Here is a 24,631-nt window from a genome sequence, read left to right as displayed (position 1 = left end):
GCAAATATTACTGGCCCGGAATATGCCCTTAATTGGTCAGGTAGGCTAGGTCTAAAAACCAAATGTGCTGATTCAACTATCAATTGACTATTTAATCCATATACATTTTTTTCAGTGCAATTCTTTAAGTTGTAAATTTAATGTCTAGATCGCTGTGAAACTCTCACGCGTGCAGCGCTGTCACGTGACACTTGTTACTTTTCTCAGCGCTGTTAAGGATGCACCGTTCACCGTTGTTTGAGATAACCAGCTATATAGGTTTATGAAGATTGACGGGATGCATTTTCATTTGTGAAGCCATAAGTGAAACTGAAAGCTGCCACTGATCTATGATGGGGAGCCACCAGGCGCCCCCTGGAGAAAGACACGCATTGTCCCAAAATAAATAGATTTGTTGCCCAGGGAGTTCGTTCTTTGGCCATTTGAAGATAAGTCTCGAGGAAGAATAATAAGTTCTGGACAAATTATGTTTAGATTGTTTTGGTGCAGTAAGTTATTGTTCTATGTGATGCTGTCATCTAGTGGTTAAAGGATCAAGTGACTGCAAGGTTACAGGTTTAACTACACATTTATATAAATTCTATCACATTTTTTTGTCAGCCCAGGTTGGTCCAGATCTACATCTCTTGAATCAGCTAAATACGTTTTACTGTATTTTCTTTGCAACTTGTGCAATAAAGCACCGAATGAATGTTTAACGTAATTCAAAGCATTATGCAAAGAGTTCCGATCACTCAAAACAATCCCTTTAACTAAACTTTAAACTAGTGAAGGTATGGTTTTAAGTTGAGTAGTGTTCAGTGCAAGACAAATGTGGAAATGGTGGGAACAATGTCATCTATGCATGCTGAGGTGATGAGGAAAAAACTTCAAGCATCATCAAAGAATTCACATCCTGTGATATAGCCTTCCACAAAAGTCAGTGACCTAGTTAATTATTATATGAAACATTTCTAGCTCTAAAGCAGTTAAATCACACAGACAGCGACAGAAGTGAATCATGTGATGTTTATTGCCATTTATTAGAATAACAAACAATAAAGGGGTCAGCTGGATTTGAGAAAAAAACAACTAACAGAGTTCCATAGAATGTATTGGCATCAGTGTAAAATGATTTTATATGTCATGAAGGAAGATTTTGAGGGCATTGGCCTAATGAACATATTGTGTCAGGAAAGAGGAAAGCTGTCAAATAAAACCTGGTATTAGCAGCAAAATGCCTAAACGTCTCATCAGAAACCTCACAAAACAACTAGAAATTGGCTATAAACTCGACTGTACCTTTACAGCATCCCCGTCACATTCAGCAGAATCAGAATAAAGGATAAAAACACCATAAAAGACATTTAAATACTTTTCATATGTTTTTTAAATGCTTGTGTAATCAGGCAGACAGTATTTACATTGTGTATATTAAACATCTAATTCACAGATGTTTAGATATTTGATTATGAATATGACATGTTTATTATGTGTTCTCTTATAGAAGGATTGTAGTTTTAAGAAAAAAAAAAAATAATTCAAATTATGATTAGATCATTTTATCACCCACAAAGGCGTTGCTAGGTGGTTATATTAATAAATCTAATTAATTAATGATTTTTGGGCCATTTTATCATCTATCCACCAAAAATCTTGAAAGAACTGAAAGTGTTATTTGGCTGCCAGTTGATGATTGAAATGCAGATACCTGAGGTTCATCTAAAACTCGACAGACAAGTCGGTAGCACTTTATTTTACAGTCCTGTTCCTCATGTACATACTATGTACTTATTATAGTAATTACAATAACTATCTAATAACTAGGTACTAACCCTGAACCTACCCCTAAACCTAACCCTACCCCATGTAGTTACCTTGTATTACCAGAACTTTCTTAGATAAATACACTGTAAGTTCACTATAAGTACATGTTAGTACACATACTGTAAAATAAAGTGCAACCGACAAGTCAACACTCCACAGAAGATTAAGTTTGCCATTTCAAAGAGGGTTTTTTTTTCTTTCTTTTTTTTTTCTATAGCACAAAAATGAAACAAAATGAAATGTCTTTTAAAATTTTTAATTGCACTAAATGACAGCAAATAGTAAATCCCTATCAATATTTATATGGCTTTGAACGAGGATTCAGATAAACATACAAAAGGTAAAATAACACATTTGGCTCGCAAAAAATAATATACTGCAAATAATGCAGCAAAGCTAACCCTCTATGGAGAAAAACAAAGAGTCAGACACTTCGTAACTTTGTTAATCCTAAAACAATACAAACAACAGAACACACCCATTCACAATAACTGTCTTTGTGTTTTTACCTTTCAGAGACTCTTTTAAAGCAGCACTTTATGTTTGTTGCACTACAGCAGCAGTCTGCATATCTGAAATGTTATTTAAAAAAGCCATCCTAAGTTACCCAGCTCTCTGTGCGCATGCGTTTGACTGAGGGATCTTCCTGGTACTCGGCCTCTGGTGATGATCGACTACTTTGTCCTGATGATGCGGCAACTGTGTGAGAGTCCAGCCGCTGGTCCTCACGGTCACTGCCCTCATATGAACTACCAGAAGAGCTGAAGCTCTCAGCAGGAGAGCGGCCCACTTCTTGTCTGGAGTTGGGCCGAGGCCTGGGGTGGATGGTGTGGTACAGCGAGGGGCCGGCATGCTCTCTTGGAGGGGAGATGGGCTCTGATTTGATGCTGATGGAGTTGCTGGAAGAGTCCGAGGCCTGAACTTGAGGTTGTATGTTTCTGGAAAGAAACAAGACAACTAAGATGGTTATTAGTACTATGTTATTTACACTACTGTTTAAAGGTCTGGAGTCACTAAGACAACGTTTTGAAAGAAATAAATATAATTTTGTTTAAAAAAAAATAATTTATCAAAGGTGACAGTAATGTGTAACACTGTTCTTTTAAACTTTCTATTTATCAAAGAACTCATCCCAAACTTTATTTATCAATTCCTATTTATCAGTTTCTTTATAATGTTATTATAATAACTTTATATTTATCAGTTTCTATGATAATTATTATTATAACTTTATATTTATATAAGAACTCATCAAAACAATATATATAATTATCATAATTTACACAAAAATGTTAAGCAGCTCAACTAGTTTCAGCATTGAAAATAATAATTGTTGAGCAGGAAATCAGCGTATCAGAATGATTTCTGGAGGATCATGTGACACGGAGGAAGTAGGCTGAAAAGAAAATACAGTTTTACTTCACAGGAATAAATTACATTTGAAAATAAATTCAAATAGAAATCAGGTTTTTTTTTTAATTGTAACAATATTTCACATTTTTTTTTTTTTTATATGTTTTTGATTTAATAAATGCAGCATTGGCAGGCATACTGTAAGAGACATGAGAGAAAACATACAAAAAATACCAATACCAAACTCAACAACCGAAGTGATTGTCTTGAAGTCAACATGAAAACAAAATTTGCATAGTTAAAGACATTATGTTTTACATTTAGTATTATTGGTCTTATTGTGCATGATTCATAAAATGCAGGTTATTCGAAATAATTAAATGTTAGCAAAAATAATAAATGTAACTGTCTCTGAAACAAAACAAAAATTTTGTAAAAATAAAATAATAAATAAATAAAAGTAAAATGGTTTATGAATGCTGGTTTAGGTAGTTGACGAGCTGTGCTAGGTGGGACTTCCCTGAGCTATTTGAACCAACAAAAAAGAGCCTGATCCACTAACCTATTATAGAAAACTGGTATGGATTAGGTAAAGATTACCTTTTACCTTACTTCATCGTAGTTTCGTAAATGTGCTTTTCCAGCTAGTCAAACTTACTCTGACCTAATAAATTGTTTCACTTTTTTTCAAATCAGGTATAAAATCCGTCTGCAGTTTAACACTCTAACACATGGGTGAATGATGGAAATGCATGCCATATTGTGGCATCAGACCTCAATCCCACAGTCTAACCTCTGAGCACTGAAGCCTGGCTGACCATGTTGACTGTGTTTCCATGAAGACCCTGATGCTGATGTGACAGCATCTGGGGAACTGAAGCTGTGTGAAGAACTGGGCTCTGTACTGCTCAGGGCAAAATCTATAAAAAACGAAAGAGTTAAAAAGTACAATAGTCATTCAGTAGTGTCATGAGGTCCAGAATCTATTATTATTAGATGATTTATTATGTATAGGTCAATTATATATACCTGTACTGAATGACGAGGTCATGGCTGAGTATACAAGGCCCTGAGGATGCAGACTGGGGGTTGCCATGGATACCACAGGCGTAGTCAGTGATTGGCTGGACTGAGAGTTCTCTATTTGCTGATGTTTAAATAAACAAAGGACACAGTGGAAACAATAGGGGTTGATTTGTGTGAAGGAATAAGCTGCTTACAGACAACAATAACACTGTATTATTAATTAATTTTTATGTTTTCTCTTCAAAATGATCAGTTTTGACAGTGTAATCAGACTACCATACATCACTTACAAAAGTTGGAGCTGATATTATGGATACGTGCAGCTAATTAGCTAACATAAAAAACACCAAAAAATCTGGGCACTTTAGCCAAACTTAAGATGACTAAATCTCACTATATTAAATGAAAAAAAACAAAACAACACAGAACAGAACAGAACAGAACAGAACAAACAGAGCAAAACAAAATAACACAATAAAATAAACAAAATGAACAGAAAAAGCAGACAAATTAAAACAAACACAACAAAAATAAAACAAAAATAAATGAATGAATGCAAAAAAACAAACAAAAAACAACAACAACAACAAGAGGAATCGAAACAGAACAAAACAAAGCAAATCAAAAACAAGTTTAAAAAAGAACAAACAACAAAACAAAGAAGAACAAAGCAAAAATATAATAATTTATGTACACAGATTTGTCTTAAATGTCTTAATCATATTTGGGACTAGATTTTCTGTTAAATATTGTTTTAACTAAAAACTGAGCAGTGTATAAAGGTTTCAGTGATTTTAATGTTTCCCTGAACCACTAGATGGCCTGTAATTAGCATGTAACTGTTAAACAAAAGGCAGCTGTAACAATACTGATTTTCTTACATTTCTTATGACCTAGTTAATGAGTCATTTTTAAAAAGCTTTTCTGAATTAAATATAATCAAATTCCCCTTACCAAATGTTTCTTTCCTTCCTCTTGCGGCTTGCAAGAAATAGATTTAAGGACAGTTTCAGACATCAATACTTTCTTATTGTCAGGATGTTTCTCTGGCACACTGTAGATATGTTGTTGATGGCACACAAAACAAACTCTCACCAGTGAAGAGACAGTGCGCTTGCACACAGGAGGAATGAGCACTCTGAGATCAGGTTTATGGCCCCCTGTTGATGACGCTTGAGATTTTGCCAAAACAACTCTTCCCATACGGTTTCCTTCTGAACTGCCAACAAATCCATTGGCTGAATGAGGCACAACAAAAGGGATATTATTACAATTTGGGTGAGGTATAGGTTAAAAGTGTGTGCTTACATCAAACGTACAACTTGGTGGGGAGGATCAGTTAAAAAATTTGGGGGCAGTAAGATTTTTTAATGTTCTTTGAAGAAGTCTCTTGTGTTGCATCAAGGCTGCATTTATTTGATCAAAACTACAATAAAAATAATAATAAATAAAATAATATTTTGAAATATTTTTACTATAATATACTAGTAATATATAATATATATTATATAATATTATATAAAAAAAACATTATTTATAACCTGGAGCATTTCATTAACTGACAAATAAGGAACGCAGAAAGGACAAGTGGTGGATAAGGAAATCAATTTTTCATGCATGAGGTCATGACTTCGCGTCCTGACCACATCAATCAACATCCGTGATTAACACGTACTGTAATATACACATACAGGATCTGCCACATTCTCAGCTACTTTCATTTATATGCTCCATATAAGTGCAGTACAGTATAGTTTCAAGTTGATGGCTTCATACCCGTAATACAGTAAATTACAGTAAACTATGTACACATCCAACCTTTTAAAAACATTCGCATGATTTGTGAATGGTTTGTAATTTTATCTTTCATTTAAACAGAATTGCACAGCATGCAGGGAAGTAAATCACATGTTTAATGTGTGTTCTTTAAATAGACTGGCACCTTAATTGAACTTTATCATTACTTTCGGACACATTGTATAAGTTAACCAAAAAAGGAAGTACCTACCCACATAACTGGAGTGCACACCATTTGGAAGAGTGGCGTCTTGCATCCCATCTAAACATATGGATATTAATTAAACAAACAAAACCGTTGTATGACTGTTTAAAGTGATAGTTCACCCCAAAATGAAACTTTGTTATCATTTACTCACCCTTAAATTGTTCCTAACCTGTATGAATTTATTTTTTCTTTTGGATCATTAAACAGGTGAGATGTTGTTCCTGCTTTGGCTTTGCCACCTGAAGTGTCCCTGGATCAATGCCACTTTGCACCCTGATAAGATATGCTGGATGCTTGTCTTTATGTTGCCACACAGCGGGCAGCCTACCTTGTCTCCAAACCACTGGGTGAGGTTCCAGGGGCATGGGATGGTGTCAAAGGTCGCCTTTAACAGAAGCTGAGCCTTGACTGCCGCGTACTCCAGTTAACTGCCCAGGTAATGCGCCTGTTCACAGTCACGTCCCATTGCGTCCAGGCTCCTTGACTGCCATTGGATATGGCCTTTACTCCTGCTCCAGCCTGGTAATTTCATCCACCACCATGGTCTCCTGCTGCCTCTTGGTGGCTTTAGACCAGAGCTGCTGTGGTGCTCCCCACCCTAGGCTAGACTGACCGGTCTGGACTAACCCCATCACCTCTTGATTTCCTAGTCCTTTAGCTCCAGAACAATCTAGCTCTTACTTGTACCCTAGGCTGATGGATTTGATGGGGAGCTCCAGCATATTCCGGCCAAAGAGACTTTCAATCCCAACCAATTTTGAATGTAGCTATTGGCAAGGCTGTCCTTCCTGCTAACCTCCGGAATAGTAATAATTTTACAGACCTTTAGAGGCCACAGCACACGTTGGTTTAATGCATGCTGGTATCACCACACTTTGTGCTTCCCAGGCAGATGGCTTTGCTCAATTCTTGACAAGCCCACTGCAAGTTGTTGCCTGGCTAGCTTCCCCATCTGCATGTCAGATAAATCTGTGGTGTACTGCATTACCAAGCTTCTCAATGGTTCCAACAACGAAGATGGTCCTGACATACAGCACGCCTTTCCTTATCGAGAGACTTCTTGATTTTTCAGCCTTGCTCTTCATTCTTGTCCATTTAAGCAGCTCGTCAAAGCGCTTGAGGAGCCTGGTCATGCACGGAGCCGTCCGAAGGGTGCCTGTTACATCATCCATGTAGCTCCTCAATGGTGGAAGCCTCCCGCCTGATGGTAGCTTGATGCCCCTGACTACTTGCCTGGCTCCTCTGAGGATTACCTCGAAGGCTAAAAAAAATAGGATGGGGGATATGGCACACCCCATGGCAATCCCGCATTCCAGCCATTGCAATCCTGTTGATTAGCCTTCCAGAGTAAAGCACATGTACAGGTTGCTGAAGTATAATGTGATAATGTTCTGCACACAACCTGGGACATAAAATAATTCCATGGCAAATTATAGCAGCTTGTGCAGCACTGAGCCATATGCACTGGCAAGATCTAGCCACACCACATGCAGGTCGCTCTTCTCCCTCTTTGCATGCTGAATTTAATCCCAAATCACAGAAGAATGCTTGATACATAAAGACAAGCCTGGGATTCCGACCTTCTGGTAGCTTGCGTCAATGCATCCATTCCCCATGATAAAGTTGCTCATCCTCCACGTTCAACAAGGCAATGTTTCAGAACTGGTTGATTGTATTGGAGTTCTACTCTTTGGAAATGAACACACCAACAGCTTGTTGCCACTCTGCTGGGACTTTTCATGAGCTACCACAGTATCTTAACCACCTGGGGGCAGCTCTTGTACAGCTTATATGGAAGCCCATTAGTCCCGGGGCTGATGCTGACCATGCCTTCTTGATAACCTCCTCCACCTCTCGTAACTTAGGTGGGCATGTATCAAATGGCTCTGTCGGTAGGGCTAGATGTTGTACATACTCTGGGGAGCCGAGCAGTGTAGCCACTCTTTGCAGCTTGGCAGAGATTTGTTTAAGTTCGTCCCACAGCTCCTTCAGGCCAACTTTTTCCTTGGGTGCCACTTTCCTTTAGTTCCGGCAGAGCTGATTCTCAATCTCCCTTTCTCTCCTTGCTTTCCTTGGGGCTGTGGGCTCCTTCCTACTGACCTCGCCAAACCTCCCTGTGCATTCTTCAAAGGTGATCTTTCCAAGGCTGTTAAGGTTTTTCTTGACACTGCTTTGCAACTCAAGCTCTAACAGTTGACTCCTCTAACAAGCAATCCAATCATTTGCCTTAGGCCACTTGATCTTGTTGAACTAACCTGGTTGCTTCCTCATTGGCTTTGTGGGATGTACTTCTAGTGGACTGATATCCTTGTTTTCACTGGGTACCTTCTCCATCATGCAGTTTCCTTTAACTTCTACAGACATCTCAGTTACACTGGGTCCTGCGGCACTGTGGTTGCAATCCTGGCTTTGGGTCCCAAGTATCTGACCTGCTTGAGCAGAGCAAGTTCGCTGGTCTGTCTGACTTCTACACTTCTACACTTATTGAACACGAAAGAAGATATTTTGAAGAAGACTGTTAACCAAGCAATTGACAGTACCATTGACTTACATAGTATGTAAACATTACACTATAGAAGTCAATGGCTACCAAACAGTTGACACTAGCCATTGACTTTCATAGTATGGGAAACAATACCATGGAAGTCAATGGTTACTGTTAACTTTTTGGTTACCAACATTCTTCTAAATATCTTCTTTTGTGTCCAACAGCTGAAAGAAATTCATACAGGTTTGGAATAAATGGAGTTATGACTGAACCAAAGCAATGGCAATCCCATGATATTTAGATATTTACCATGGAAATAAATGATTAGCATATCAACCACTGTATTTACATGGTATTCCAAGCATCCTCAAAATACAACATGGAATTACTATTGTACACCACAGCATTATTATGTATGTTGTGCAGGAAACCACATCATGATGGTATTGCATTCAAAAGCACATGGTAATGATGAACAATAGATACTGACCCATGACAGCAGTGCTGTTGTTGCTCTGGGGAGTGTTGGAGGATACAGACAGTACATTCGTCCCGCTGAGGGATACTGGGGTGTCCAGAGAGTAGGACAGGATGGTGGGGTTTGTGATGGGCAAAGTCAGCGGTATCGAGTAACTCTGCTGACCCAAAGCAGCCGGCTGATAGAGACAGAGAAGATGATGTGAGAGAGATGTCAAGGGATAAGTTAGATTAAATAGCAGAGGTTGCCTGTTTTGGATGCTTTTAGAGTGTTGCTGCCTACTGTGTGCAGGCGCTAGAGTGTTTGGAGTGGTTGTAATGATGTTGCTATGTAATTTTTAAGGTGGTGTGGTGAGCATTTGAAGAGTCAAAAAGTCAAAAAGTCCTAAACTTTTGAAAAGTAGTGTAGTGTAACAGGGATGCCAAGATGAAAAACATACATTACACTTTTCTTACAATTTTGTGATTTCTCATCATGTTGTCAAACTCTTCATTAATCTTCTGATATTTCTCCTCCGCGTGAGTCGTGAGGACATATGAAGCTTCTGGATCTGGGCTGTCACAACCTCTTTGTTCCTTCTTGTTCAGCACCTGTAGGGAACAGCACAGACGTACAATATGATGGCATTAAAACTCTAACATTCACTATAATATTCAATGTCTATATGCAAAAAAATACAAATATAAGGCTTAGTCTGCTTGAAATGTTGATTATTTTTCTTTGAAAATACATTTTACTTTTATTAATTATAAACCAAAAGCAAAATACAGTATTCAGCTACACTAAATACTACCTTCTATTTTTTTTATAGCATGTAAATAAAGTGGGCATTATTATGTTTCATGTGACCTCATCATATTGCATGTATAATAATTTTTTTTTTAATTCTTTTGGATATTTTCCTACCTATTACTGAACATTACAGTCCTAAAGCAAAAGTGTTAGTGCAGGACAGTAGACTGAGGACCTTCTTGCAGCAGTTTAAGAGCCCTTATGAGAGTGAATGGAAATCAGAAGCTTATCTCATCCTCAGGCGTCTGTAATGCTGTAACTCTGTGCTTTAAAGTTATAACTGGGCCTTACATTACACGTGACTCAGATAGAGGTTGAAAAGTTCAGATAAGAGGTTCTGAATCTCAATTAATCTGATAAACAAATTTAGGTGTTGATATTATGGAAATCAAAACCAAAATGTGATATGCAGTGAAGATTTTTGACTAGATCTATCACACTCAAATCATTATCATTGGCTACAGGAAGTCCAGGTTGAAGAAGTTAATGCACTTTATGACCAATTTCCTGGTCATTCAGTAATCAATGCAGAATGGATTTGCTATGGTCAAACTCCAATAAAAATAAATAAATACAAAAATACAAAATTACACAAAATTCACTTAGAAATTTCAACTAAATCTATTCAGAAATTGTAGAGGAGACGCATACTGTACGAGAAAGCAAAAATAACAAATCCATCATTAATTAAGGGATTTCAAACCAATGCTGTTTCTGGCTAAAAAAAACATGATCCATAATAACGCTTCCACCAGCAAAAAAATCCACTTGTGAGCGAGTGATGTAATGCGCAAGTTCTCCAAAATCTGCTCTGATGAAGAAACAAACTCATCTATATCTTGGAAGGCCTGAGGGTGAGAACATTTTCAGTAAACTGTCATATTTGGGTAAACTTTTCCTATAACGCCGAGGTACAATTAATTGTAACTTAGAGGCAGGTCTAATACTTTTCTCTCTCCTTAGATGACCCTCCTTTTCGATCTTTAAAATAATTTCTATTTGGATACATATTATAAATTATTATCAAATTAAAGTGGCAACTGGGCTCAAAATTCCTGTAGGCAAATCACAACCTCAGTAGTAAGTGTGTAGCACACATAATTTGTTTTTTATTCAGAATGCATTTCTGGTACACATAAGTGATTTGTGATTCATGGAGGCCAATGAGAGCAGCTCTCGCCAAGAGTTCCACGTCCTTGACTGATAGTATCTCAGGTTTCCTCAGTATGAATGTTGGATAAGACTGGATCCTTATTTTTAGCTACAACCAATTAGCACCACTCAAAAACAATCTGTTCACATGACTTCGGCACCAGCATTTAGCTACAGATAGCTGGACATTGAACACACATTCACTATTTCCTTTAAATCTGGCATCTGTACAGAAACTTGCATCACAGGACTGAATTACATTTCAAAATATATTCAAATAGAAAACTATGGAAGCCCTTTTTCTGGCAGGAAATGGAAAAAAAAATTGCAACTCTATAGCTCAAAATTCTGATTCAATTTCTAGTTTAAATTTCGCTTACATTTTTTTTTTCCAGAATTCTGAGTTTAAATCTCGTAATTGTTTTTTTTTTTCACCATGGAATAAATAATAATAAAGGTAATAGAATAACCTTGGCCACTATCACATGTTAATTATAAATAGAGCAAATGTATGTGAAAATGAATATGTAATTTGAGCACATGCCTCACTGAAGACAGTGATCTATAATTACTTCAGCCTGCATGCTTGAAATGTGGCCCAAATGTTTGCTAACTGTATTACAGCATCAGTAAATGCACCCCGCATCTCCAGATGCTACGACATGCATTAGTGTAATCTGTTCAAGGGCGTTCTGTGAGAGATTCAATCAGATATGGGTCATAAGATTCAGAATGGATCAAGATCACTACTGTGGAATGTCACAAGCACATAGCAATTAAGATTTTATTCTGCTTTTGAAATTCCCACGTTGTCAAAAATGTGTAGCCACTTACTTCTACAATGTCTGAGTTGGTTCTGCTCTCGTGAGGCTCGTTGTATTCGGTGTACTTGAGCAAGACCTTGTCCATGTCTGTGCTGGCGTACTGGAAGAGCTTATTGGAGCGGTTAAAGATAATCAGGGCTATTTCACAGTCACACAGAACACTGAGCTCATACGCCTTCTTCATCAGACCAAACTTCCTCTTTGTGAATGTCACCTGGGAAAACGACAGGAGAAATATCAGAAAGCTGTATATGTTATCCTTATGGTCAACGATATCAACTACGGAGTTTCAGTAATATGTTTAACATCTGTTGACTGATGTGGATTTTGTTACAACTGGTTTTGCCTAGATTGAAAAACTATAACTTACGTATAACCTACATTTACTTATTATAAGTGTTAATCTTTATATTATCAATTAAAATGTTGGGGTCAGTAAGTCTTTTTTTTTTTTTTTTTGAAAGAAATTAGTAATTTCATTCTACAAAGACATTTTAAATTGGTCAAAATTGGTTTTCAACATTGATAGTAATAAGAAATGTTTCTTGAGCAGCAAATCAGCACATTAGATTGATTTCTGAAGGATCGTGAGACACTGAAGACTGGAGGAATAAATTACATTTTAAAATTTAATAAAAAATAGAACACAGTTATTTTCAATTGTAATAATACTTTATAGTGTAACCGTTTTTGCTGTATATTTTATCAGATAATACAACTTTGGTGGGCATAAGAAATTTGGGTAGCACTTTATTTTACAGTCCTGTTCCTCATGTACATACTATGTACTACTTATAGTAATTACAATAACTATGTAATAATAACTAGGTACTAACCCTGAACCTACCCCTAAACCTAACCCTACCCCATGTAGTTACCCTGTGTTACCAGAACTTTCGTAGATAAATACACTGTAAGTTCACTATAAGTACATGTTAGTACACATACTGTAAAATAAAGTGCTACCGAAATTTCTTCAAAAACGTAAAGAATTTTTACCAACCCACAAACGTTAAAAGGGTAGTTTATAAAATTACATACAACTCTTTTTTTAATACTCTATCAAGAATGACTATGGTACTATATTGTTTTTATTATTATTATTATTTGTATTTTTTCTGAGTGTATGTTTCTGATGGGACCCAGCTGTTAGGGTTGCCAGATCATCTCATGTTTCCTGCCAATTATCACCCTCCCTGAGGAATCTCAAGCTTGCTGCCACTTCACAGCTGAGAACCACATTCTTACAGCAAACACTGAGAACAAACTCGTTCGATGTTTGTTGTCAATGTCACGGTGTAAAATCACATCTGAGATGCTCAAACACAGCGTTCTATTTAGAGTGTGAGGGGATTATTGATTTTGGATAAGAAAATAATGGTTCATTCAACCAAACTATAATCACGTTATTTACATGTGGATAAAGAGTAATCAGGGTCAAAAAGAATGAAAGCAACAAAAATATAAAAATGTATTTACTATTCTATAGAATTGAAAGACAACAGTATCAAAATGACCATGGTTTTACCATTTTTTTAGGGCATGGTACCATAATAAGACCATTATTCTTTTGACAAACTGCTACCATTTGTTTTTTGAAAACTGAAAAAAAGAAATGTTCATTGATGGTATCCTATGAAAATACCATGGTACTTACTTAAAAATATGGCACATATTTTTAAATAAGTGAAGAATGACAATACCATGTTTTTCTTGATATGTTACTATGGAGGTAATATGTTTTTTACACTTTGGAGTACAATATAAATACCACACTACTGTATATGAATACAGTACTCGCATAGAATTTATAAAATACAATGCAATTACCATCTGATGTACTATATTGTGTACTAAGTAAATTCAAATCAGCATATTAGAATGATTTCTATTATTTTTCAGGATCATGTGACTTTGAAGACGAGTAATGATGCTAAAACTCCAGCTTTGCATCACAGGAATAAATTACATTTTAAAATACATATTTTTTTAATATATATTGTTTTGTGCAGCCTTGGTAAACATAAGAGACTTCTTTCAGAAACATCAAAAACTATGGTAACAGCTAACGTTTTTTTATAAATAAATAAATAAATATATATATATATATATATATATATATATATATATATATATATATATATATATATATATATATATATATATATATATATATATATATATATGTATGTATGTATGTATCATGCTATCACTTAGAATATATCAAGGCTTTCTATAAAATGGCTAATAGTGAATTATTGCACTAAGACTATATAGTAAACTAACCCCATACAGTACAGAGGGATTATTCATGTATATAGGAATCTACAGTATTTCGACATATGCATGTCACGGACTAAAAACCTTCAGTGTAAATCACTGATCAAAAACACTGTGTGTACCAAAAATACTCTCCTGAACAAGAGCGCCCAGACTAGATAGGGTTTGTGGTGCGGGTTGGTATTTTAAATTTAGATCACAGTACAGACTGGACAAATTCAGGCCTGTCCCTGTGGTTTTGCTGTGAGTGATGGCCGTCAGGGGCAGAGAGAGACACTGTACAAGGCCTCAGTCTGACCGGTCTCCTAATGAGAGATGTGGAGCCCAGACCTGCTCTAATTACTGCGACCACAGCACAGGGACTGCAGCGCACTGAGGAACCCAGACAAGAGCTCCTGTGTGCAGACGCACGGAGGAGGGTCAGCCCGGTCCCACCACGACACACCCAGAGTCTGACCGGTACATTCATTAAACACGCTTAAGAGACACGGGGCGCTCCTGAGCGAACATTTGGATATATAAATCATTTGTTAACAGATTTAAATCATGATTGCTAGGAATGAAGGTGTGCGAGGTTCCCTCTGCTCCAATGGTCAAATTAGAGTTTAAGATATCTTTAAAAAAAGCCTCTAAACAGGTACAAGTCATCGTTTTCTGACATAAAACTAATGGTAATGCAACTGGCTGTATCCAGTGATAACAGATGCCATTGATTATGAATCAAAATCATAGGGATTTGAATTTTTCTGAATGCTTTACAATTCCATTTATGTATTTCTTTACTTTTTAAAGGATGCACTATAAATCTAATTGTGGTTCAGTGAAGAAACACTCCAGCGTATTCATTCTCTCTTGTAACATTATAAATGCTTTTACTTTATCATAATTGGTCAATTGAATGCATTCCTGCTGAATAAGAGTTTTAAATTCTTTATAACACACTTTCAAACTGTAGTGTATATATTTAATATATAAATTTTTTCACAAATGACAGATTAAATGCACATGTATCTTTAACCGAAAGCACCGATAGATTTTCCTATTGCAGTTTTAGTTTTGATTCATGTTGCAGACATCTTCATCTCACCTGTCTGTTTCTCTCGTCCATTATGCGGGTAATCTGGATCTTCTTCCGCCCCATTCTCACTTTGCTTCTCTTTGCTAATCAGAATCCTCTTTTCTTTCCAGTGATTATGGTACAGTAGACTATTTTTTGGTTTTACTGCATCGTAAGAAAACACCTCTCTGCATTCTTCACCACACCAGAACCTGCGAGAGATGCAAGGAGACAAACAAAGCTTTTATAGAAATCTCAATTTACACGAATACCACAAACAGCACAGGTGGAAGTCAAAAGTGAGTGAAGACTAAACAAATCGCAAGCAACGTTTCAGTGTCACCTGCAGCATAATCAAACACACATGTAGTCTGATTTGCTGGCTGGTGTAAACAGCATCAGTATTACGCTAAACCCACCGGATTATGGGGGCAGGAAAAGTACTGTAACAGCATTTCTTATTAACATGGATTCAAGCCATCTTGTTTCCAATTAAAACCACATCATACAGCTACTGTTGCACATAATCTACCACAATCCCATGTAAATCTGATATTACGACATGTAATCTGGGCAATCCTGATAGAAAACCATCCATCATCACATCACAGGCTGACATTGCCTTCCAGAGCGGTAATATACATCAAAGACAGAAATAAAATAATTCCATGAAGGTTTTATTTTTGCTTGCATTTACTCCTCACTCAGTAAGCCTCCCAAAAAAATATAAGAACATATCAAAAACATTTCAAAAGATCTAAAAAGTGGCTACAAGTGCCGTTTTTAATAGCAAATCCACCCAAACCTGTTTTTAGAGAATTCCTGCCTGATGTTCCCAGTGAAGGAGCAGATCTTGAGATCTGATGGATGAAGACAAAGGAACAACACCCGTATTCCTGCACTTTCACACCTTCCCGCTCTTCTCCACAGTTACCAGGGCAACCAACAGATGCCTTACTTATGATCTATCAACTCTTGTCTAAGTGAAAAAAGAAGGAGCCAGTGCGAGAAAATAACACTGTGTATTTTAGCAATAATTTTACACTGAGTCTCTTGTATATTTAGGACTGTGCATTAAAATGTACGTTTTGTCTCTCACTTACTTACACTTATGCTTTTGGCAGACACTTTTATCAAAAGCAATATGCAATCTGCAGTCAAGGTATACAATTATTTATAACAGATGTATTCATTCCCTGGAAACCAAACCCATGAGCTTGCCATTCCTTGCACCATACTGTTTGAGCTACGCGAATACTTATATGTTATATATTTACCAGGACTGCATGTTTAAAATTACTTAAAATAATAATAATAATACATTATGTTTGTACAAATTACTTTTTATTTCATTGATGATACTAATGCCATTTTATTGTTAATACCTGTACGTTCCCTAGTGTAAAAGAGAGAGAATGCATGTAGGAATGAAAGAGGGTTTGCATCAGTGGTTAATAAAACACCACTTTTCCTAAAATGCAAACAGCTGCATGTTCAGTTCATTCAGTGCATTCTGTTTCCATATACATCTTGAAAAAAAAAGAAAACATAAAAAAAGTATATGTATATCATCACTGCAATTCAAATCATCACTAATTTGAGGTCCATCCTCACAGAGTCTGTTTAATTAATTTACATTCCCATAAAAGGAGCTGAAAGATGCCCTGCTCCACAGATAAAAACATCACTTACAATGAGTTACTTAAAAACGGAATGAATGTTTCCAGCAGACCAATGCAATTCCATCAGAAACACAACTGGCATTGTCATACAGCACACAGACATGACATAATATTCCCATAGTGCTCTGGAGCTGAGTAAATGTCTGGCCTCTTTACATAAATCATTTTTACAATAATTCACTACACAAAACATGGACACAGCATTAAACCCTGTGGTCTTATATGAAGACAACTGCATCCAACCTACAAGGCCTCGTCTAGTAATTAAGGGTTGTGTGATTGTTTCCATAATAAATGCAGACTGACACAGCTACATCTGGCTTCAGGGGCCTGTTGCATCTTATTTCTTTATTGTTGAACATTTTATTACATATCCATGTTTTTGCTATTCAAAAAAGATCTGCATAAGTTATTATTTCTATTATGATGTAATTTAACTAGACTGTTTTAGGACATTACTGCCAGAAACATTCATTTTTGTAGATATATTCAGACAGATTGCTTTATAAAGCACTGAGCTTCTTGAGTTTTTGGAAATGCAATCAGAGTTTAATTGTAGCCTACTTGTTCTGGACTGGTTTAGTTATAACTCACGACTGCCTGATGAACTCCTGTAAATTTGGAGTCAAATGTTTATAGTAAATTTCATCATTCATCATGCAAATATTTGGGGTTGATTTTTGTTATGCTCAACAAGAAGTCCCGGACGTAAGATCTATACTGACAGACTCCATCCTGCTGTGCTTCTTCATGATATCATAAAGCTCACACTGAGGACTAATGTATGCTAATCTCATGTTGACTCTGAATTAGTTAGACTCAGGAATGTCTAGACCTGAAACCAATTTTTTTTTTTTTTTTTTTTCATTTGATTGCTCAAATCAAAAACAGCATATTTTGTGAGCAGTGGCAAAATGATCAGTTTTCTATCCTCTTTCCACATATTGATAACAACTCTGATCTGTTCCAGAAGAAAGTCTTTAGTCATTGCAATAGCAACTGGAGTAGATATACCAAATATTGACTACATTGTTTGAACAAACAGATAAGATTTCATACAGTCACTCCTAAACATTAGATACAAAAAGAAAAAGTGAACAAAAGCCCAGATAATGGAAAATTCCCCCTGGATGGAAAGAATTCCTAACAAACCTCTAACATTTTACAACAGCAAAAGACGACAGACCCTCAACTCTATGAAGAAGCGACTTCTACGAGAACAGTTCCTTCATAAAAATACTGGCACAAAATTCAGTTTAAGGTCACACGAAAGATCCTTAACAGATCTAGAGAGGATTGCTTTGAGGAATAGGATTAAAAAAGGACTAAGCCAATTCCAATTAGATCAGGAAACCTCATGTGATTCTCCATACCGACAAGGACAAAAATGTCAAAAGACACAACAATATGAGTGGAGTGAACGTGTGAATGGAACTGCGCTTAAAAGAGTCAGATGCAGAACAAATTCCAAATTCTAATTGGATTCTAAATCTCAGTTAACTGGTCATTATCACAAAATAAAGCCCGTTTATCACCTTAAAGACAGTTGCTTTGTGATTGTGATCAGCTGACTGTACATTATCATGCTTATTAGATGGTCATTTATCAAATAGACATAAAATACTGTTTTGGATATAAATTATTTTATAACATGAGAAGAAATACACCACCAAAAACTAAGAAATAGGTATCAACGGTCATTATGGAGAAAGATTTAACTGCAGAATGGCATGACTGACCAATCAAAGTCAAGTAGGCTACTGCAAAAAGCCATGTAATAATAGAGGAAAATCCCACTGTCGCTCTGCAAATTTTGCAGGCAAATTTCAACAGAATTGATTTCAATAGAAATCTGTCCAACTGAAAGTTTATCATCTTTGATAATCAAAATGAATGAAACGACTAATGAAAATAATTTCTTCATGCCTGGCTTGAATATAAATCTACACCCTTATCTCATTTAGTTTACAGTGTATCATGAATATGCAAATTAGTCCCCACCTCCACTCAGTCACACCAGCTCTGAATACGGCTCCACTTTCACAAAGTAAAGCCTACACAGTGGCAAGTGATATACATGGCTGAAACAGAAACTGAATCCACAGAGGAAGAGTCACAAGTCCTACAAGTCCATGTATCAGAATGCTAATGCATTTTATGTATCACTCTCTACAGCGCTGGACACGTAACGGTAACTGATATCATTAGCCTCTGACTTGACTACATTATCAAACAGCTAACAATGTGTTACTAATGTTACACTAACCATGCTCACGTTCTCCATCTCAGACAGCTACCTTCTAAAAATCAACATCCTTAGATGGAAACGCTTAGCTAATGATATGAATAGCCCTGGCCCACAAGTTAATGAGATTGATTTACATTCTTCTGACAACAGGGAACCGGAGTTGTTTCAAACTGGATTTATGAGCATTTCTTTGTCAGTTTTTAGTTGAAAATGCTCAGCATTGTTGTTGTTGACTGATGAATTATTACATGGGTTGTCTTTAAGCATATTACAAACATCAGCTAGGCGTGCAAACAATGTTAAAACTTGATTTTCACCACTTACAGAATTTTTATTAGAAGATGCTACTACAAATATAATGCATAAACTGTTCCCTAAAGTTCTAAAACTTAGCGAGATATAATTGAACAATAACACAGTATGCCATGTGGCTCACAACATAAATGTATCCTGTATTATACTGTATTTTAAGCACTGGACACCAGCTCACGAGTAATAGAGCCTGGAGTAGCTGGCAGGCCAATCCCAGAAGCACAGCGCCAAGCCTCAAGTCCTCTGGTTTGGCCACGATCACTGAATCCTAACAGTCAGTTTAATAAAGCGCACTCATGCTCCTTCCTCAAATCTAATGTAACAGTTTGATTTGGCAAAGCGCAGACGTTTCTATTTACACTTCACAAAAGCAAGCTTCACGGGACTGCAGGAAGCCAGATTGGGGAGCTAATATTTAGAGACAATTATATTTGATTTCTGTATTTAAGGAGTATAATTTCTGAAAGATGGTCAATCTTTTTAGTTTCAAACATGTGGAGCGGCGGTCAGGCAGAAGGCAGCCAGAGGTTTATGGCTCTGTTGTTGAATCTGACCCCATGTGAGCATGCAGTGATTTATTCTCAAGTAAAGGCAATTAAAAAATTGTAACACATGCATATGTTACAGTAGGTCAGACATGCCGCTGATTAAATGTAATGCATTAAGTATAAAAGTTTAAAAGGGCCAGTATAACTATAAAGTCTAACTAGATTACAAATTCTGTGTCAATCTAGGTAAACTGACAATGTGAAGTAGTTGAATGCATCCTTCAAAGTGCACTTGAAAGAGAATCAATGACATTGTCAAAACTGACTTGATGCATAGACTTTTAACATTTGGAAGCAGAACACAGCTTTATAGTCTAAATGTTTGAATAAAATTTGCTTGTGATACATTTGTGTACTAAATAAACAATGTTAACACATTTGTTTAATAAACAGTTAAATTCCTAAAGTTAAGATTTATTACAGCATGCAGTACAGTGCTCCCCGAAAAGGATCTACATTTAATTCGCACCTGAAATCAATCTATAACAATATATAAAGTGGAATCAGTCAGTGGTATTTTGCAAAAATATTCAATTGATGTGATTTTTAGTGTTCAGACAGGTGTATTTGATTACTCTTTATGCCTTCAAAAATATTAAATAATAAATGCACATAAATGCCATTTGATATTTTCTTATCTAATGCAATGACATCATACATTAAGTTTTACTTAAGAGTCAATTTTGGGGCAATTAGTGCAAAGCATAAAATGCTGCAAAATGACAACATAGCCCATACACTCTTTGTATAATGTCGCTTGCTTAATGTCGACTCAGCCTGGCACGGCACGGCTCGACTCGACTCGACTTGGTTTGGTCTCTGTCAATTCTTTGTTATCAGTTAGGAACCTAGGTGTGCTATTTGATCACAATCTTTCCTTAGAAAGCCACGTTTCTAGCATTTGTAAAACTGCATTTTTCCATCTCAAAAATATATCTAAATTACGGCCTATGCTCTCAATGTCAAATGCCAAAATGTTAATCCATGCATTTATGACCTCATGGTTAGATTATTGTAATGCTTTATTGGGTGGTTGTTCTGCACGCTTGGTAAACAAACTACAGCTAGTCCAAAATGCAGCAGCAAGAGTTCTTACTAGAACCAGGAAGTATGACCATATTAGCCCGGTCCTGTCCACACTGCACTGGCTGCCTATCAAACAACGTTTAGATTTTAAAATATTGCTTATTACCGTATTTTCCGGACTATAAGTCACACTTTTTTTCATAGTTTGGCTGGTCCTGCGACTTATAGTCTGGTGCAACTAATTAATCAAAATTAATTTGACATGAACCTAGAGAAATGAACCAAGAGAAAACATTACCGTCTACAACCGCGAGAGGGCGCTCTATGCTGCTCAGTTCTCCTGTAGTCTGCACTGAAAACACAGAGCGCCCTGTAGGCTGTAGACGGTAATGTTTTCTCTTGGTTCTTGGTTCTAAATAAATGCGACTTATAGTTCGGTGCGACTTCTATGTTTTTTTCCTCATCATGACGTATTTTTGGACTGATGCGACTTATACTCAGGTGCGACTTAGAGTCCGAAAAATACGGTACTTATAAAGACCTGAATGGTTTAGCACCTCAGTATTTGAATGAGCTCCTTTTACATTATAATCCTCTACGTCCACTACGTTCTCAAAACTCAGACAATTTGATAATACCTAGAATATCAAAATCAACTGCGGGCGGCAGATCCTTTTCCTATATGGCGCCTAAACTCTGGAATAAACTACCTAACATTGTTCGGGAGGCAGACACGCTCTTGCAGTTTAAATCTAGATTAAAGACCCATCTTTTTAACCTGGCTTACACATAGTTTACACATAGCATAGAACACTTCCCATACCACCCGATGTACTTTCTACATCATTAGATGAATGGCATCTACGCTAATATTAGTCTGTTTCTCTCTTATTCCGAGGTCACCGTGGCCACCAGATCCAGTCTGTGTCCAGATCAGAGGGTCACTGCAGTCACCTGGATCCAGTACGTATCCAGACCAGATGGTGGATCAGCACCTAGAAAGGACCTCTACTGCCCTGAAAGACAGCGGAGACCAGGACAACTAGAGCCCCAGATACAGATCCCCTGTAAAGACCTTGTCTCAGATGACCACCAGGACAAGACCACAGGAAACAGATGATTCTTCTGCACAATCTGACTTTGCTGCAGCCTGGAATTGAACTACTGGTTCCGTCTGGTCAGAGGAGAACTGGCCCCCCGACTGAGCCTGGTTTCTCCCAAGGTTTTTTTCTCCATTCTGTCACCGATGGAGTTTCGGTTCCTTGCCGCTGTCACCTCTGGCTTGCTTCGTTGGGGTCACTTCATCTACAGCGATATCGTTGACTTGATTGCAAATAAATGCACAGACACTATTTAAACTGAACAGAGATGACATCACTGAATTCAAAGATGAACTGCCTTTAACTATCATTTTGCATTATTGACACACTGTTTTCCTAATGAATGTTGTTCAGTTGCTTTGACGCAATGTATTTTGTTTAAAGCACTATATAAATAAAGGTGACTTGACTTGACTTTAGAGTGGGCGGGATTATTCATCTTTCGTTATTTTTCATTCGATGCCGATCCATCAAGCTCTCGCTGGATCCGCTCCTCTGCTATTGATGAGAGGAACCTCTGCACCTCCTCAACAGACAACAAAACAGCCATTTTTTTTGGCTGTGCTGACTTAAATATAGGTGTTCTGATGTGTTTGTGTCGCAAGTTCAGTGACGCAAGTAGTGACGATTCTCTCCGGCCAATCAGTGATAAGCAGAGTTTACATGTCATGTTTTGTTAACGGTACGGTTCACCTGGAACCCCAACATTTTTGGTTATTTTGCAAGATCTTTGTTGTGTATATATATATATATATATATATATATATATATATATATATATATATATATATATATATATATATATATATAAGCTATAGTTTGGTTGTTCTAATCTGATTTGAAAAAAAAATTTAAAAAACTTGGAACCTCAACTGAACTGGTACTAAAAAAGTGAACCATACCGAACAGTACCACGCAGTGGAAAAGCGCCATAGTGAGTTACATATTCCTTGTGATTGTACAATGTAATTTGTTTTATTTTTGTACTCTATTATATCACAAGCCGATAAATAGCTATTGCAAATAACATATTTAAGCAAATGTAAAGAAAAATTCTATATATATATATATATATATAGGCCTATATATATGTATGTATATATATATATATATATATATATATATATATATATATATATATATATATATATATATACACACACACACACACACAAACGTGTTGAAGATATAGATAATGTCAAGAATAAAGCTCCAACACAAGATTAAACAGCAACTGAATAAACCAATTTCATGAACCAAAGTGGCAGCAACTTTCTACTTTCATCACGCCTAACATCACTTACAGATGCGTTCAATAACAAAAGCGCGTGAACGCCGGGCGTCACACAATTGCGCGTAACTTCATTTAAATGGGAATAAATCAGCGACTTAAATTGTTGTGAAATTACGTTACTGAATGTGACTGATCGGTGGTTTTAACCCACATTGCTGTATCAGAGAGCAGCTGAGCTCTTACCTTCAGCCGGGCGCGTTCAGAGTTGGAGAAAGACAAAAGGAGCGCAAACCGAGCGGATGGATTCAAGCATTAGGATTGATGTGTTATCCCGAGTCATTCTTGCTCTCGTGCACGCGCTGCTGGATGATCCAGAGCTCCCAGCTCCTCCCTCCTACATCAGTGTCCTTCAGAGACCTTCCAGCCCACCTCACAAACAGACATACACTGATTGATTCGGGCTCCTGTGTCACCAAATAACATGCCACTTTACACGCCTGATGCACTACAGCATCTATCTGAGCAGAAACAAATAATTAAATTAATAATTAAAAAATCAATTAATAAAATTCGCACACACCCATTTAAATAATAATAATACATAAAAATAAACCATATACAGTATGTGTGTGTGTGTGTGTGTGTTAAAGGTTTTGAGCTTTTGAATAGTAAAATTATTAAAGGAAATGACCTCACAGTAATCTATGAATCTACTCTACTGTAGATAAACTAAATGTCATCTTTAGAAATGTTAGTGAGAAGATGAAGAGCGGGCAGGAGATACAGTACATCTGTTGGCCTGTCACGGGGAATATATAGTGTCAGAGACAGGAAAATATATGAATATGTTTCATTCAGGGTGATTTATGAAATAAATGAATGTTATAGTTTCAGTGAAGTCGGTGACGGTGCTGTATGGGATCTTTTTTGTAGGCTGAAGAACAAAAATCTAATTAATTGACTGGGAATCAAACAAGCCACACACACCCATACATTTCCGAATTACTAAGGAAATATGTACTACAGCCTGCCTTGACATTAGATTTTTGGCATGCTTTGTCAAATTTGTTTTTTTTTTATATTTCAAAACTGTCTTATTTCTTCTCGCAGTTGAGAAATAACATAAAAATACATAGAAAACAAATTACATTTAAATTTTCACTGGCACAACCAATTAGACGTGACTATATTTGCAGATCATTAGAGTGACTAATTAAACA

The 24,631-nt window shown here is 36.6% G+C and overlaps 1 protein-coding gene across 2 annotated transcripts; it reads right to left on the bottom strand.

Annotated features, from left to right (window-relative positions):
* Positions 1-993: 993 nt before the first annotated feature.
* Positions 994-23,851, bottom strand: LOC113051991 (myocyte-specific enhancer factor 2A-like). Of its 2 annotated transcripts, XM_026216209.1 has the most exons (11): positions 23,655-23,851; positions 15,292-15,473; positions 11,935-12,138; positions 9,612-9,746; positions 9,169-9,334; positions 6,194-6,244; positions 5,281-5,423; positions 5,140-5,166; positions 4,189-4,306; positions 3,953-4,079; positions 994-2,744 (listed from the first exon to the last, which is right to left on the bottom strand). In XM_026216209.1, exons 2-11 carry the CDS (start codon positions 15,343-15,345, stop codon positions 2,405-2,407), a joined length of 1,365 nt encoding a protein of 454 aa, XP_026071994.1. In that variant the 5' UTR covers positions 15,346-15,473; positions 23,655-23,851; the 3' UTR covers positions 994-2,404. The 2 variants fall into 2 exon arrangements, with proteins under 2 accessions (XP_026071994.1, XP_026071995.1); XM_026216210.1 differs by lacking the exon at positions 5,140-5,166 and having other exon boundaries at positions 23,655-23,850.
* Positions 23,852-24,631: the final 780 nt, after the last annotated feature.

The sequence above is a fragment of the Carassius auratus genome, chromosome 32, assembly GCF_003368295.1.
Source record: "Carassius auratus strain Wakin chromosome 32, ASM336829v1, whole genome shotgun sequence".
NCBI classification, from domain to species: Eukaryota; Metazoa; Chordata; class Actinopteri; order Cypriniformes; family Cyprinidae; genus Carassius; species Carassius auratus.
The sequence above is the reverse complement of the archived record's forward strand: the minus strand, read 5'-3'. Positions and strand labels throughout refer to the sequence as shown.